Source organism: Podarcis tiliguerta, assembly GCF_965153285.1.
Source record: "Podarcis tiliguerta genome assembly, chromosome: 10".
Taxonomy (NCBI): Eukaryota; Metazoa; Chordata; class Lepidosauria; order Squamata; family Lacertidae; genus Podarcis; species Podarcis tiliguerta.
This window is the reverse complement of record NC_139543.1, coordinates 50848120-50865720: the sequence shown is the minus strand read 5'-3', so window position 1 is coordinate 50865720 and position 17601 is coordinate 50848120. Positions and strand designations below refer to the sequence as shown.

At 44.6% G+C, this 17601-nt stretch overlaps 1 protein-coding gene across 2 annotated transcripts in view; it reads right to left on the bottom strand.

Moving 5' to 3' along the window:
- Positions 1–17601, bottom strand: part of PAH (phenylalanine hydroxylase) — a 38383-nt gene that overhangs the window by 1060 nt on the left and 19722 nt on the right. For both annotated transcript variants that reach the window (XM_083401285.1, XM_083401284.1), the window contains exons 4-13: positions 16124–16212; positions 14364–14431; positions 8607–8803; positions 7556–7691; positions 7092–7161; positions 5752–5808; positions 4705–4800; positions 2635–2768; positions 1731–1846; positions 29–574 (exon numbers count right to left, since the gene is read on the bottom strand). In XM_083401285.1, coding sequence (XP_083257411.1) covers positions 531–574; positions 1731–1846; positions 2635–2768; positions 4705–4800; positions 5752–5808; positions 7092–7161; positions 7556–7691; positions 8607–8803; positions 14364–14431; positions 16124–16212 — 1007 coding nt within the window. In that variant the 3' untranslated portion in view covers positions 29–530. The remainder of the gene's footprint in view (positions 1–28; positions 575–1730; positions 1847–2634; positions 2769–4704; positions 4801–5751; positions 5809–7091; positions 7162–7555; positions 7692–8606; positions 8804–14363; positions 14432–16123; positions 16213–17601) is intronic.

Sequence of the window (17601 nt, the reverse complement as noted above, 5' to 3'; positions counted from 1 at the left end):
TGGTTGGTTACCTTATGTTCTTATGTACTAGGGGTGTCCAATGGCACAGGGCGGAAAAATTCTTCTGTTAACCCAGTCAGCCACTGGAGCCAGCTCTCTGCTCCCTAGACCACTGGCCTTCAGGCTCAGACATTTCTTAGGGTCCCAGTTTCACCTCCCCCATCCTGCTCAGATCCTCTCCTATGTCGTCCCACCCTATCTCAGAGCTCTTCCCATTTCTCTTAAGGAGCCAACTCCCCTCCATAAAACCTCCCATGAAATTCATGGCTGTGGATTTTTGCAGGGGAAACTTGCTGAGATCTTTTGCATGTCTCATATGATATAAATGGAGATTACAGACATCTAAACTATCACCTGCCTTTATTATAACTGCGATGACAAGCACATTAAATATGTATCACATTTCTACATGCTATTAGTTATTGGTAGACTTTCTTCATTTGTTTTTTTAAAGTTTGATATTTGTTTCACTGTCCAGTACCGTCCCCCCCTTGGCTCTAGGAGCCATCAAAAGGCATCTGAGAGCATCTTCACTTGATCTTCTGGAGAGCGTTGCAAAGAAGTCCCAACTCATCTGCAAAGAAATTAAGGAAGTCAGCCTTCTGTTTTGCTCTTTCTTTTGCTACAGTTTTATATCCATAGAGCACAATAGAATGTGTACATGGAGTCATTCCCATTTTATCATCTCAATGGCACTAGGTAGACTCAGTGACACAGGTGGCTGTGCATAGATTTGAATCTTGGTCTCCTCAGTCCAAATCCTGTACTCTGCAGAAACCAGTCTCTGATGAACAGAAGGAGCCAAGAGGGCACAAACTGAATGCACTGGCACCCAATAAGTCTTAAAACAATGAATGTTGTTGATAATGTGATATAGGATGAAGAAGAGCATTGCATTTACAAGGAGTGAGAATGGCATCATCAGGCATTACCGCAGCCTACTTGACTCTGTTTATCTATTTGCTGCATTTATGTCCTGCCCTTCCTCCCCAATGAGCCCTATCTGGAATCTAACAGAAGTCTAGCCCTCATCACACTGTTAAAAAACCCATTTGTAAGCCCATTCAACTTGGAAAATTACAGAAATTTGGCACTGAATGAAATTTGTAGTGGTATCCTGGCATACAGATGTGTGGCCAGATCCCAGCATACAGATATATGGCAAGGCTTGAACCAGGGATTGGCATTGCAGGCAACCAGGTTTTGGCGAAATATTAGTTGAAACTGCCCAAGAGACTTTTTGGACTGTGGAACAGATTTCCCTAGGAGTTAGCTCCTTCCACTTCTCTGATGTGAAAATACCTACATGCCACAGAATTAAGCTTTTACTGATGCTGTGTTTTCAACATGTATATATTGGTGCAGGGGGGGGGGGGGATTCATGCAAAAGATACAGCAGTCTCAGCTGTTTATTCCCCCTTTTTCATCCCCACCTGTGAGTTTCAACACTTTATGAAATTCTTCAGACCACATCCGTACACAACGCTCTTTCCTCTGTACCTAACTATGTTTTGTTCAGTGAGGCAGATTTGTCCCCTGCAATGAGATGACCTGTTTTGACTCCCAGTCCCTGAACCACAGTAAATCTCTTAGTGTGCAGCAGGATCTGTAGGCTCCATTAAAACTAATGGGGCAAAAGCAGATGTGCAAGAGTTCTCTATGGACACTGAGTCAGACCCTGTGGGTATTTCCACAGGAAAATCGTTGTATATTAAAAAACAGTTACTTACTGCTGATGGCATCAGCTAAATTCTTGAGCTGCTTTGTGTTGTCCAGAACTTCAATCCGCTCAGTGTACGGGTTGTAACGGACGGAGAACGGGCGGGAAATTGTTGAGGCATATTTCCTAAGGAGAAAAGAGAAACTTTGTCGCATTGTTTATGGATTAATACACTGATTGAATGAATAATTTGCATCCTGCTCTTCAGCTGAGCAAGCCCTTCGTAGAGACACATGTCTTGAGAAGGGATCAAGGCCCCTCCCTTGATTTGGGATGGGAGATTAAGATTGCAATCCTATCTGGGGTTGCCATATTTCAAAAAGTAAAAACCAGGACACCCCAAAAGTTGTTGAGCTTTTTAAAGTAAAAGCTACAAAATTTTTTGAGTTTTGGAGCTTCTTAAGGCATTTTCGGTACAATTTAACCTCCGTTGTTGGTTTTCCAGGACACATGCCTGATTTCTGAAAAATAATCAAGGATGCCAATTTCAGAGGCAAATTCCAGGGCATGTCCTGGAAAATCAGGATGAATGGCAGCCCTATCCTATACCCAGTTTCCTGAGAGTAAGCAACACTGAACTTAGGTCTTACCTCTGAGTACACATGCATATGATTGCATTGTATATTTTCATCTCATTTTGCTATTCTACTTTCTGCCCATAGCTTTGCATTTCTAGCCCCAGTCAACATGTTCCTTCCCCACCCTTCCAGGTGGCATTTTCTATCTAACACCAGTTTAGATTAACTACAGATAAATGTTGATTTATTCATTTCATACAAAAGTTTTTCATTCCCAGGGTGGCTGGCAGGTGAGTTTCAAGATGCAGCACTGAGCTCAGTGACATTTCTGTATTATGCACACATGGAGGGACACTGAATGATCCAACCAACTCCTAAGGGAGGTAAAATTATTACCTTAACTTTTGCTTTGCATCTTTGAAACTTTCTGCAACATAGTAAATGGGCTGAAATTCGGTGACAGGATATTTTTGAACTGCTGTCCTTTCCAAATTGAGAGGTTCAATGGCAGGCTTATTTGATAAGCAATACTAAAGAGAAAAAAGCAGATAGGTTATATATTCCTTCATGTGGTAAAACCTCGAAGCAGTTTACAATAAAAATAAAAATGACCAGTATATTATACATATTAGTATCATTATTATTACTGTCATACAACAGGAGGACAAGCTTTTTAACTCTAATTATTATTTCTAGCAGCAAACTCCTTGTGGTAAGTGCCACAAGGATGGTAACCAAACAGGAGGGAAATATCAGAAGGCCCGAGGTTCACAGAAGTTCAAGAAATCAGAACAAAACAAAACAAGGAGACAAAAATCTTTATAAAAACAAGGACCAGTCCACCCTGGACTGAGCAGCCTTCATTCTACTTCTGCTGTTATGCCTCTGAATACCAGTTGCTGAGAATTGCAGCTGACCCACACCCAGCATAAAGGTTTGTCACAGGCATCTGGTTGGCCACTGTGAGAACAGACAGGCGTGATGCTGAATTAGACGGGCGCTTGGTCTGGTTCAGCAAGGCTTTTCTTAGGTTCTTGTGTTCAGATCCATGGGATGTAGAGCAACAGTTAGAAGAGAAAAACAGGAGAGGGCCCCTGATTGCCATGTTCTACTGCCACTGTTGGAGATAGTATACTTTTGAATTCCAGGTGCTGGAAATCGTAGGAGGGGAGAGTGCTGTTGTGCTCAAGTCCTGTTTATGTAGGCATCTGCTTGGCCACTGTGAGAACAGGATGCTTGACTAGATGTGTGCCCCCTGGTGGCCTCATCCAGCAAGCTCTTCTGATGTTCTTATTGCAATGTTTAGTTGCAGGCCCTGCTTACTCTTTCCACTAGTAAAGGACCCCTGACCATTAGGTCCAGTCGTGGCCGACTCTGAGGTTGCGGTGCTCATCTCGCTTTATTGGCCGAGGGAGCTTCCGGGTCATGTGACCAACATAACTATGCCGCTTCTAGCGAACCAGAGCAGCGCACGGAAACACGGTAGAGCAGTACCTATTTATCTACTTGCACTCTGACGTGCTTTCAAACTACTAGGTTGGCAGGAGCAGGGACCAAGCAACAGGAGCTCACCCCATCACAGGGATTTGAACTGCTGACCTTCTGATCGGCAAGTCTTAGGCTCTGTGGTTTAACCCACAGCACCACCCGCGTCCCTACTCTTTCCACTAACAAGGGTTATATTCTTTTTCTTACTGATACCCCTTAACGCCGGAAGCAGGACAGGGTCCCTATTATATGTTATACACACAGGTCCTAATCTAGCTCCAATCACATGCAACTAGCATGGAGCACACTCAAAGGGCCCAACCTATTTGTTGAGTGAGTGCAGGGCTGTTTGCCCATTTCTGGAAGATTATAAGACTTAGAGTCATGGAGTTGGAAGGAATTAGGGTCATCTAGCCCACCCCTGCCATTCAGGGATCTTTTTGCCCAATGTGGGGGTTCAAACCCACAACCCTGAGATTAAGAGTCTCATGCTTTACTGACCAAGGTACATACAAAGCAGACCTACATAAATACCTTTATACATATTTTTTAATTGTTTTAAATACAGTGGTACCTCGGGTTACAGACACTTCAGGTTATAGACCAGGCAAACTTGGCCCTACAGATGTTTGGGACTGCAATTCCCATCATCCCTGACCACTGGTCCTGTTAGCTAGGGATGATGGGAATTGTAGTCCCAAACATCTGGAGGGCTGGAGTTTGCCTATGCCTGTTATAGATGCTTCAGGTTACAAACTCTGCTAATCCAGAAATATTACCTCTGGTTAATAACTTTACTTCAGGATGAGAACAGAAATCACGCGGTGGCAACGGAAGGCCCCATTAGCTAAAGTGGTACCCCAGGTTAAGAACAGTTTCAGGTTAAGAACAGACCTCCAGAATGAATTAAGTTCTTAATGCGAGGTACCACTGTACAAGATTTGATTTGCAGAAATAGGAACAACTGTGGATTCCTACCTGTAATTCTCCAAATGACGACAGCAGCCCTGCTCCGTATGCCTTTATCTCATTGCCTTCTTTACACAGTCCAAATTCCACAGTAAACCAATAAACCTGGCATAAAGGAAAGTGCAAAGATTATATTTCTTGTGCACGAACTCCCAGATGATCTCATTAATGTGGCTATGAGCCAAATAAAGGGGGGGGGGAGGTACCATGATGGAAAATTACAGGGATGGCTGAATTTTCAAACTTGGGGCTTCAGAACCTTTATCATTTCATATATGAGGGTATTTTGCCAGGTGTGGTTTCTCAAACCTCTGCTTTCCAACAGACAGCTCATCACCACTTCCATTTTGCAACCAGGATAATTAGTTGTCCATGACTAAAGCACTGGGAATGGACACACATGAGCTACCCAAACTCTCCCATCTGTGCAATTATTAAAGATAAAGGAATCCTAATGTTGAAGCCCATCCCCCAAATGAGAACATCATAGAGGTAGAAGGAAGAAGCCCATTCCAGAGATCAACTGCTAATACGCAGGTTGCGGTATATTGCAATCAGAGTGGCAGGCTCTGCAAGAACAGACGCCACATTTAAGCCAGGGCAGGCATAACCAATGTGGTGCTCTGCAGAAGTTGCTGGACTACAGCTCTCATCATCTTTGGCCATTGACCATGCTAGCTAGGGCTAATGGCATTTGTAGTTTAGCAACATCTGGAAGTCGCCACATTGACTAACAGGAGACAGAAGAGAGAGGCCATGCAGCAGCAACAGAGCACATGCTCTACATCTGGCCAAAGGACCCAGATTTCAGGTTCTGATCTGCATGCTCCGAGTTCAAATGCTTGGCATTTTCTGTTTGTATAAGATTTTGGCCTTAAACTGGATCAATATAATAGTCCATATTTTAAACATTTTCTCTATCTACAAAATAAAACTATTATTTTACAGGGGGATTTCAAGAGCATTCTGCACCCACTGAGCAGGAGCTGTCATTCTGAATCTGGTGCTGGATCAAACTGGGGGGGTGGGGGTGTGGCACCTGAATTCTAGAGTTACCGTAGCAAGTTTCTCAATGTATTCATCTGGAGCACCCAGAGAAGCCAATCCGATTTCCTGTAAAAATGAAAGATGGTTGTTTTCGGTTGTTCTTTTTTCTAAAAAGCATTCCCCACCCTTAGGTTTTCTGTTTGTTTTTGTGGGAAGCACAAGAGCCAAAATTAATTTGGGCAAAAAAATTAAGGAGACTTTCTTTCTTACTTAGTTATCAATGAATAATTCCACCACTCCCTTCCTGATTATGAATCGTTATGAGTTCTTATAGGTAGGTGGGTTTTAGGAAGAAGAAAACTCAAAGTGTAAAAGTATGTAGTTTTCATAGCTGATGGCATTACGACCAAATTCAAGGTGTTGGTACTAACATATAAGGTCCTATACAGCTCACGACCAGGTTATCTGAGAGACTGCCTTACCCCTTCTGAGAGTTTCTCCTATTGACGGGGCTTGTGTTTTTAACTGTTTCAGTGTACATCACCTTGAGATGGTTGTATAGCAGGTGGTTAATAAATCAGTGACAATGATGATAACAACAACATAACATTAATGAGGCAACTTTTAAAGATCGAGCGAAAACTCAATTTTTTTAAAAAAAATCTAATTTAAATTCTGAAATGTTACTGAATCTCACATCATGCAAAATGTGATTTTAGGTCTAAATGACACATCAAAGAAGATAGTTTGAGTCTCTATTCAGGAGCATACCCACCACAAAAATCAGTAGTGAACATATTGTGTAAGTTTATTAAGGGACAATCCACAAACAGAGCATTTCATTTCAGAAGCAAATGAAAAGTTATTTTGCTGTGTTTCCCCCTGGGGGAAGTGTGTACTATATTGGATTTCAGTCTTAATCAGGGCTTTTTTTCATCCAGAACTCAGTTCCAGCACCATTCAGGTGGGCACCATTGCCATTATTATTATTATTATTATTATTGGATTTGATATCCCACTTTATTACTACCCGAAGGAGTCTCAAAGCGGCTAACAATCTCCTTTACCTTCCTCCTCCACAACAAACACTCTGTGAGGTGAGTGAGGCTGAGAGACTTCAGAGAAGTGTGACTGGCCCAAGGTCACCCAGCAGCTGCATGTGGAGGAGCGGAGACGCGAACCCGGTTCCCCAGATTACGAGTTCAAGAAAACAAGGGAGGTGTTCATGGTGAGTTCCAGCGCCTCTTTTTCTAGAAAAACAGCACTGGTTTTAATCCTAGAAACTCAATCCTTTGGCAACAATATCTGGAGTGTTTGTGCTTATCTAGATCCTGTATGATGCTTTTTGATTATTTTCTGAAAGGTGTTGTCTGCCGGTTGACATCTCTTTTTTTAAGGGTTTTACTTACTTGAGAAAACTGAGCAAAGCTGGGATCAGCAAACAGAGGGACATGTCCTAGGAGTTCGTGGCAAACATCACTAGAAGAAAAGCAGTATGAATTGATCAAGAGTGTGAAAAACACTATTCACGCTTTGAACACAAGGAGGAAAGGCTTGAAGTTGCCCATCAATCACAGCCAGCAACCGGACTGCAGATCAAGCAGGTACACAGCTCACCTGGCCCCAGCCTTTCCCACTACTGTGAGATTGGTTGTGCGTCTATTTCAATCACAGCCATTCTTTCTAAACCTGCATCTCTACATAAAAATTAGCACCTGTAAATGTTACGCAAACCAGCCCCCTCTGTTGTACCCGATATAGTTCTTCCTTTATTGGCCCACCCTTATTTCATAAAGTGCTATGCACATTTGAAAAACAAACAAACCAAAAAACCCCAAAACTTGGCCTTTCACTTCATTGGCCTAATACTTACGGTTCTGGCGTGTACATTGGCCGCGATGAATGGCGGATGTATTGAGTAGAGTGAAACACCCTGAACGCCAAGCCAGCCAAGAAATCCCGAGAAGACAGCAGGCCAGCTACAGGACGCAGGCGGAATCCAGTGCAGCCTTTAAAGAACAGCGGAGCTCTGCATTACAAACCGGTTGGGTGGCCATCTGTCATGGATGCATTAGCTGAGATTCCTGCAGTGCAGGGGGTTGGACTAGATGACCCTTGGGGCTCCTTCCAACTCTACAATTCTTCAGTTCTATGGTTGAAATCACTTTGGCACTTGTACAAAATGCAGGAAGCTGCCTTTTACTGAGTCTTAGCATTAGCCCATCTAGCTCAGCACCAGGGGAAGCCAATGTAGTGCCCTCCAAATGTTTGCTGGACTACAACTCCCATCATCCCTGGGCATTGGTGGTGTTGGCTGAGGCTGATGGGAGTTGTAGTCCAATAACATCTGGCGGGGATCACATGGGCTACCTCTGGTCTACACCAATCAGCAGGAGGTCTCTAGGATTTCAGACAGAAGTCACTCCAAGGTCCTTCCTGGAGATGCTGAGGATTGAATCTGGGACCTTTTGGGTGCAAACCACATGCTCTACCACTGAGCTAAAGACCTTCTCATTTATGGATCATTTATGCAATAAAATCCTAGGCATGGTTACACAGAAGTTAAGTCCCATTGAATTTTCAGAACTGTGGGAATCGTTGGATTTAATGTGGATAGGATTGCAGCCTTAGTACATTCAAATACAGTGGTACCTCGGGTTACATACGCTTCAGGTTAGACTCCGCTAACCCAGAAATATTACCTCGGGTTAAGAACTTTGCTTCAGGATGAGAACAGAAGTCATGCAGCAGTGGCGCAGCGGCGGCAGCAGGCCCCATTAGCTAAAGTTGTGCTTCAGGTTAAGAACAGTTTCAGACCTCCAGAATGAATTAAGTTCTTATCCCGAGGTACCACTGTATTAGGATCACAGTTATAGCAATTGTGTTGACGATGTCAGATATTGGATCTTCACACCTTTACTTACTTTTCAAGAAGTTTGAGACATCTTCCAGCTGCGGGATGTTGTCTTCTTCATAGCCACAGTATTTCTCCAGGAGAGGGAAAACATGATTGTGTTCATAACAAGCGTGGGTGGGATACAGGGTCTTCAGCTCCCTGAAGACCGTTCCCCATGTTCTCTTCTCTTCCTCGGTGTATGTCACTCTGGGGATTGGCTGCCCACTAGAAAAAAAAGAGGAAAAGGCAGATAGCTTAAAGCTACTGCATGAATGCACCCCATTCCTATTAACACCAGCACCAAATAAGGTGCCTTTAATCACTGTATAGATGAGGGGATTGCAGGTGTGGCCTCCAAGGCCCTCAAGGAAACATATCTGACTCCCTTGGATCATCACAACAACTTGGTGAGACAGGTGCCAGTGTGCTCACTGGTGCTTCCTGTAGGTCTCAGCAAATATACATTTCATGATATGCCATGCTCCCGCAGCAGCCATTTTGTGTTTAGTCACATCCCGGCGGCAGCCATTTTGTGCATGGCACCCACAACGCTTTCTCAAAATTCCAAATGTGACTCGAAAAGATGGGCCACCTCAGCAATGAGGTAACTCTTTCTTGTAGAAAACAGCACCGACCTTATGCACAAATAAACAAGCAAGCATAGCTTGGAGTCAAGGAATAGTGAGGCAAGGTGACACACAGGGGCAGCAGAGCAGACCTCCAAGAAATGCCTCGCCCACTGCAGCTCCTGCTGCTACGGTGTGCTCCTTGAGGTAAGTTCTGCTGCCTCCTTAGCAACCCCACCCCACCCCAATGCCACCTCTATGGCAGCCTCTCAGAGAAGAAGAGGTGCTGCTAGTGTCCTTCCACCTCTATGAAGGAAATGGCAATGGCTGTCCTCTGCGGTCTCCTCAGGACTGCACCCACCTGATTCAGAGTGGTCCCCTTTCCCTTCACAACAGAGGCATTGTGGGAAATTCTAATGGCAGCTGGATTTGGCTACATGTTGCTGCCTGGAGTTGCCAGGCTGGGAAAATACATTTAAATGGGGGGGGGGCAGGGTGGACCCTAAAAGGCTGCTGGGCCCCTGGCAAGCATTCTGGGTGCTGATGACAACCGTGCCCCCCCAAACAATAACAGTATCCCTCAAAAGGCGGCATGTTACCAGCAAAGAAAGTGGGGACTTGTGTGTACAACACAGACATGGACACAGCCAACTCCAAGAGGCCCAGATCCCTCCGAGGTCCCCAGTAACAGATGTGAGATGGCTGCTCTCCCCTGAAAAGCTGATGGTCATTGAATGGTGTGTGTGCACCGTGTCTTGTGACTGAATATGTGGGGTGGGGTTTAGCTGCCCCCCATATTTTGGCATTCCTAACCCTTCTTACCAAGCACATTCAGCTCCGAAAACCACAGCGACCTGCACCCCCATCTCCCGCCTCATTTTTCATTCTACAGGCAGAAAGACTGGGCCTTTTGTCCTGTTCTCACTCCACACAGCTCTTGTAATCTGGATAAGCACTGATCTGATATATAAGCCATGCTATAGCCGCAGAGGACTGGCCATAGGATCAAGGGGCTGTCTTAGCCCTCCCCTCAGATCTCCCCTGGCCCTAAAATTCTGCGGCCCTCAGAGTCAGCTGAGGTAATGGCTCAGCAGGAAGAGCAAATCTGTCTCTGCCCTCCATACAGTTAGCGCGCTGTCAGTCTGGCTCTGCCTCGAACGAGAAGGGAGTCCTTTGACCTGCTCCACTTTATTGCCTTGACATTAAAGCGGAGGGAGGCTGATTCTTCAGAAAATAATTTCAAAAATGGACAGGCGGCCCTCCCCAAATCAAAGAGTCTTTTCCAGCAATTTAATAGGGTTTGAGGCGCTGCTGGGATAATGCGAGGGATTTCTGGAGCTCCAGGCTCTTTGTCGAAATACAAGCGATACCCCACCATTCCCTACCCCCTTCGTTTTAGCCGGAGCCTGATGGCAGCCCCCCAATAATTGTGCAATTTTCTGTGTCTCTGCACCAGTCCTCCTTGATCTCTGGAGCTTTAAACGTGATTTTGAATTAGAGGGAGGGGGAACCGGGACCACTGTGGTTTCTATAGCATTGACCTTTTCTAATTAATCCTTAGGCCACCTTCATGGGCCCAGAGAAAAGAGCAGAGGCTTAAGGCACCGCCAGACACCAATTTGAAAGCTGCCAAGATCAATAGACTAGTGCTCAGGGTGGCAGGTGAGGTGGGGAAGGGGAAGGGGAGGGAAACTGGGATGCAAGAGGGGAGGAGATAAGCATGAATGCCTGAGGGTGGTGGGGAAAAATGGGGCTCGCAGAGCACCATCCTAAATTGTCCATCCTTTTCTGTGTGGGCCTTGGGAATGCTACCATTTCACTTTCACAACTTCTACAATATCTTGCTTTGATCTATCTTATCTTATCTATCTATAATAATGATAATAATAATAATAATAATAATAATAATAATAATAATAATAATATCCCGCTCTCCCCAGCCGAAGCTGGGCTCAGGGCGGCTAACAACAATCAAAATAATCCAACGTTCTAAAAACATTTCAGTATAAAAATTAATTAAAATCAAATTGATGGCAACCATTAAGCAAAATTCTGTGCAGATTGCCAGAGGAGGGGGTCAGGCTGCGCCCTGACCAAAGGCCTGGTGGAACAGCTCTGTCTTGCAGGCCCTGCGGAAAGATGTCAGGTCCCACAGGGCTCTAGTCTCTTGTGACAGAGCGTTCCACCAGATTGGAGCCGCGGCCAAGAAAGCCCTGGCTCTAGTTGAGGCCAGCCTAACCTCTCTGTGGCCTGGGATCTTCAGGATGTTTTTATTTGCAGACCGTAAGTTCCTCTGTTGGACATACCAGGAGAGGCGGTCCCGTAGGTACGAGGGTCCTAGGCCGTATAAGGCTTTAAAGGTTAATACCAGCACCTTAAACCTGATCCTGTACTCCACCGGGAGCCAGTGCAGCTGGTATAGTACTGGATGAATGTGATCTCGCAGCGACGACCCCATAAGGAGTCTCGCCGCGGCATTCTGCACCCGCTGGAGTTTCTGGGTCAGTCTCAAGGGCAGCCCCACGTAGAGCGAGTTACAATAATCCAGTCTGGAGGTGACCATCGCGTGGATCACAGTGGCTAAGCCAGGGCGAGAGAGATAAGGAGCCAACTGCTTAGCTTGGCGGAGATGTATGCTGTGCGTGTGGCCTTAGTCCAAACCACCTGGGGGGCATCCAGTTGGTGAAGACAGATCTAGATGTATCCCGCTCTAGAGTTTGCAAGGGGCTTGGAATCAGCAACAGACTCACACAGGTAAGTCACTGGGCCCTGGCATTTACCTGCCTCGGCCGACTTCTTCGGTGTGATACTGGAGTCCTGCTCTTGGGAGCAGCCAAGTGATGGGGAAGATCCAATGTGCCTGCTGGCTTCCACCTCCAATGAGAAAGATGGCTGGCGGCCATCTTTACGAAGAGAATCCTACCCTAAGGAAACCTGCAAACCAGGACAGGAGTGCCTATGGCTCTCATGAAGAGCAGCGAAGGGTAAAGGGGCAATGGAAGGGATAGTGGAAGCAGGACAGAGGTTCGCAAGGACCCCTTAGAGAAGTGTTGTGTAAAATCAGTTCTAGATGAATATTGCCTCTTCAACACCCCATCCCCATCCCATGCAAAACAGTGGAGGGGAAGCAAGCCATTAAAAAATTCACAATGCAGCTGGGCCAGGAATGACTGTCACAGAGTATGAGATCAAGACCACAAGTGATGAATTATTCCAATGCTGTTTACAGCTTCTGCTTTAATGTACATTGTGCGCATTCCCCATCTCTCCCCTGTTTAATGGCAGGAGCACAAGAGGCGCTGCTTCATTTGGCGCTGGGGGCTTTGTAGTTGCCTCTGATGCTGCGAGTGCCATTAAATAACAAAGCTTTGCGGGGCCAGAGCTTGGTCCTCATCTGAATCCAATTGATTTCCGGTAAGCTGCAATTTTAGGATAAATGCAGTCAAAGGAGGATTTAAGCACAGAGAGGAAAGGAAAGCCAGCGAGGGAAAATAAACACTTTGGGGGAAAGAAGAAGAAGAAGAAGAGTTTGGATTTGATATCCCGCTTTTCACTCCTCTTCAGGAGTCTCAAAGCGGCTAATTGGCTTGGTGAAAAGGTTCCTGGCCAGTTTCATCTGGACTGTCAGACAGTTCAGATTTGGTGCTGCGACTGAGCCCTGAGTCCACATGGCAGTGCTCCGATTTCCCCATCTCGCTTTTAATTTAGCAGCAAACCATTCACCTAAGAACATTGCAGGTTTGATCCCTGTGTGGGACAGCTGCATATTCCTGTATTGCAGGGGTTGGACTAGATGATCCTCAAGGTCCCTTCCAACTCTGCCATTCTAGGATTCTGTGTGTAGGTTGTATTCAACCTTTTGTATACGCTACCAATGGAAAATAAGTTGCCTTTCTACTCTAAGACAGCCAGCGAGTGATGGTACAGGTTAAACAGAGTCGTTTATCCATCGTGAGCCTTCTTTGGATAGTTCACAAAGTACACTAAAGTTAGCATATAGTTATGAAACACACTTGAACAGTAGTGTGAATCTCTGCCTGTGCACCCACCGAAGAGATGGCTAACTATGCTTATTTGTTGTTCATTTGGAAGTGAGTTGGGAAATGTTTAAAATACAGTCATACCTCAGGTTACAGAAGCTTCAGGTTGCATTTTTTCGGGTTATGGACCGCCGGAACCTGGAAGTACCGGAACGGGTTACTTCCGGGTTTTGGCGGTTGTGCGTGCGCAGAAGCTCCGAATCGCAACCCGCGCATGTGCAGACGCGCCACTGCGAATGTGCATCCTGCACAGATCATGTTCGCAACCCCAGCATCCACTGTATACATATATGAGGGGCGGAGGGAGGGAACATGCATGAACACAGGACTCATCTATGTACTTTGGTGTTCACAGAATCACAGAAATGTAGAAATGTTGGAAGGGACCCTGAGGGCCATCTGGGCCAACCCCCTGCAATGCAGAAATGTCAACTAAAGCATCAATGACAGATGGCCACTCAACCTTTGCTGAGGGAGTCCGTTCCACTATCAAACAACTCTTACTGTCAGAAAGGTCTTGCTGACATTTCTTTGGGATCTCCTTTCTTGCAACTTGAAGCCACTGGTTTGGGTCCTACCCTCCAGAGCAGGAGAAAACAAGCCTGCCCCACCCTCCATGTGACAGCCCTTAGATATTTTAAGATGGCTATCATATCTCCTCTTCTCCAGGCTAAACATACTGGGTTTGGAGTAACCCACTCTCTACACAGCCATTTCCTCTCCATCTTCTTCTTCCCCTTCCTTCCTGGTCCTCAGCCTTTAAGCTTACCTTGAAGACAGGGTCAGATGCCTGTTCCCCCTGATTCGCACCCAAGCCCCAGAATAACTTTTGTAATCGTCCCATGAGAATTGGAGAAGAACCAGCAGGAACTCAAGGACTATGCAACACTCACATTCATCATTTCTAGCTGACTCAGAAGGGCTTTCTTCTATATATGCCCAGATCCTACAATATATCTGCAAAGGGACTGCTACATTGTCAGGATGGAGACCCATTGACAGCACTGGTTAAGTAGAGGCAATCCAGCGTCACGATGCTATGTATATTTAAATCCCCAGACATATTTCAACATTATCCAAAGAATGAGCACACTCCCCAACCCCACACACCATTTCATCACAGATAATATATTGACTTTTAGGATACATTTTGCCCCTTGTTGTCTTTTGTACACTTACTGCCTGTAGTTGTAAGCTATATCTGCAAATTCCTTTCTTCTGGCCCGGTAAACAGGATCTTTGAAACCCTGATAGGGGGAGAGGATAATAAAAAGCACTGATTTGTGCATGTCGAAAGAGAATTAGTTTTAACAAGAAGTGCAGAAGCAACAAAATGTGTCTCGTGTGCATTTTAAAATGAATAAAAGCATAACTTTTTGTGGACTAGAATCTATTTCATCAAATGCATGAAGATTATCCTAAACTGACAGGTCCACATGGAGTGAGGGAGAAAGGAAGAAATGTTGGCAATGAGGTCGGAGGGAAATAATATACAAGAAATATAGATGGCGCTCATTGTGCTAAGCCATAAATGTATGTAGAATAATGGCAGTGATACTTCACAAAGCTTTGTTGGCTGTAACACAGCCTATAGCATTGGGGAAGTTACAGGTGCCCAGTGAGGAAGAGCTTTGGCCCATAAGCCTGAGGGTTTTCTGCACTGCAGTCACCGAAGACAATGTGATGTTTCCAGATTCGCTTGCTTCTTCACATCCTAAATTACCTAATTGCAGCTTGGTTCCCCCCCAAAAAAAATCCAGAAGGAAAGTCTCATTATCTAATTAATAGTAGCTCATGCATGCAGGATACAGCTTTCATGTCAGTGCACTGAGGTTTTGTTTTGCTGATGATTTTGTCCTGCTTTCAACTACTGCGCCGTTTTTTTATCCTGACAGAAGCTCTGAGAGGACTCTTTGATTCAATCATTCAGAGCAATTGAGTCTCCATTCACCCTGCTTTTCTTCTAGGACTCTGCCAAATATTTGTGTGCCAAGTGACTGTACAGAATACATAGCTCATTTCAGATTAAACTACATCTAGTGAAAGACAAATCACACTGCCCCAATTAATGTAATAGCTGCAATTTTATTTTATATTTTAAAAAATTAGCTGCACTGCGCGTAATTTATTTGCAAGTATTCTGCATTCGTTGAATTAATAGCAGTAAATCCTGGCTGCTGCGCTTCGTCTCCTGACATCAGAACAAGGTGCTATTAGCCTGAAAGGATAAGGCAAGTTGTTTACTTGCTTTGGGGTTGTGTGTTTCATTCATTAAAAAAAAATTACCTGCCAGAGAGCCGCATCCATAGGCTTAGAATAAATTATAGCCTTTGGAGTGGCTCCACATTTTTGTTTTATAAACTGTACTAATTTGGGACTGCACCATTTCAGACTACGGGGGGTGTGTGTGTGTAAGGCCATGTATTTGTATGGCTCCCACACATTACAAAACCCCGAATAATTTCCTATAATGCATCATGGGTTCATTCTGAAAATATTCGTCCCAAGTTTTTAGGAACATAGGAAGTTGCCTTATACCAAATCATACCATTGGTGCATCTAATTCACTGTTGTCTGCACTGGCTGGTAGAAGCTCTATGGGGTTTTTGAATAGAGCTGTAATCATCATCAACAACAAAAACCCCAACAGTATCCAAGAAAAAAGATCCAGAATCCATAGTAGGGCATTGCCTTTATTAGGCCAAGAAAAAATGTCACAAAACAGTGAAGGAGCTTTCAAGTTCTTCATAATTCTCCATTAGGCTGAATGCTAAGCAAAGGCAGGGAGGGGGAGAAAAGGGTGCCTTGATTTTAAAGCTTTAAAGGTCTCAGTCTGGAGCACACCAATCATGTTTTCAAGTTGTTCTCTGTGCTCATGAGGACTTGAAACATCATTTTTTTAAAAGTATGTAAACAGAAAGACTTTTTTTTTGCCTTACGGGGTGGTCGGCATCCAGTTCTGCTCCGTAGCTGAGAATTTGATTGGCAAATCTATCCAGTTCTTTAATCGTTCTTGGGAACCATGGAACTAGACAGCGGGAAAGAAAACATGAATAGTCTTTAGCTTCTTGTTGCTGGCTCCCTTCAGTGACTTTCTGTCACTGAGCTACGGTCTTCGCCAAATATAAATCAGCAAAGTGTTAGCCCTTATTTAATGTTAATGCTAGGAAATAATAATACTCACATTCAAAGCATTGACAATACTGAGACTTATGGCATTTAAGAACTAGCATATTTCTTGGTGGCACAAGGAATCAGTTAGTGTTTACGGAGTCACAAGCCTCCTATTTTTGTTTTTGATGTAACAGTTTAACTTACAGCTGTGCTGACTGTGACTATTACTTGTAGCCAAAAATATCTGGAGGGCACCAGGTTGACGAAATCTGCCTAGGATGACATTTTGGCATTTATATGGCATATAAGAAAAGCTTTGTGCACTGAATTTCCGTCTCTGACATAGCCTCTGTCTATTAAAATATGACAGTCCAAAGAGCAATAAAGCAAGAAGGATATTGAAATGTGTTCCCCCTAAAAGCTAAGAAATGTTATAAATTGTACCACTAGAGGGCAGCAGAAGCAAAATATTACTGCCTCAATCACACATACTTTCTCTTACTTAAGAGTTTACTTTAGGGAGTTGTAGGTCTCCCTTAAAGACCTTTAACAATAAGCTTGTGTGCACACTACAAGGAACACAGGCGCAAGCTGGCTTTACACGCATACAAGTGTTTGCATTAAAGAGCCAATTATTTGTTGGTTTGCTGTACACAAGCACACAGATTGTACACACCTTAAATGCAACGGGTGGATACCTCTAACATAATAAGCACAAGCAACTCAGATTTCCACCTGTGCAAGGAGATTTATGGGAAATTTAAAAAGAGCAAACTTTCTCTCCTGCTGTTAATAACAGCATTGCGGAGGAGTGTGACTGTGTTGCTAACCAGCCGGCCAATGTGCCCGATCCTCATGCGCTGCTCAGAGGTACATCCCACGGTATGGTCTGAAAGCAGGAGACAGACAGCTGAGAGACAGGTCTGGGTCTGGGCAGTGACTGGGTGGGAGGCCATCTGTGAACCCCACAGAACACATTTCAGTGATGGAAGGAAGCTGGAAGACTAAGGTTTGAAATAAATAGGTACCTTGTGTGAAAGCCACTTTTAGCCACATTGCACACATTCTAGCACATGGATGCGAAGAGGGATCCCCACAGTTTCAGGGACTACATTCCTAGAACCACAGAATTGTAGACCCTGAGGGTCATCTCTAGTCCAACCCCCTACAATGCAGAGATATGAAGCTGCCAAATACAAGGATCGAACCTGCAACCTTGGCATCATCAGCACCACGCTCTAACCAACTGAGCTATCCACTTCAAAAGAATGAACTTCTGGAGCTCTTTTATGTGCGTCTGTCA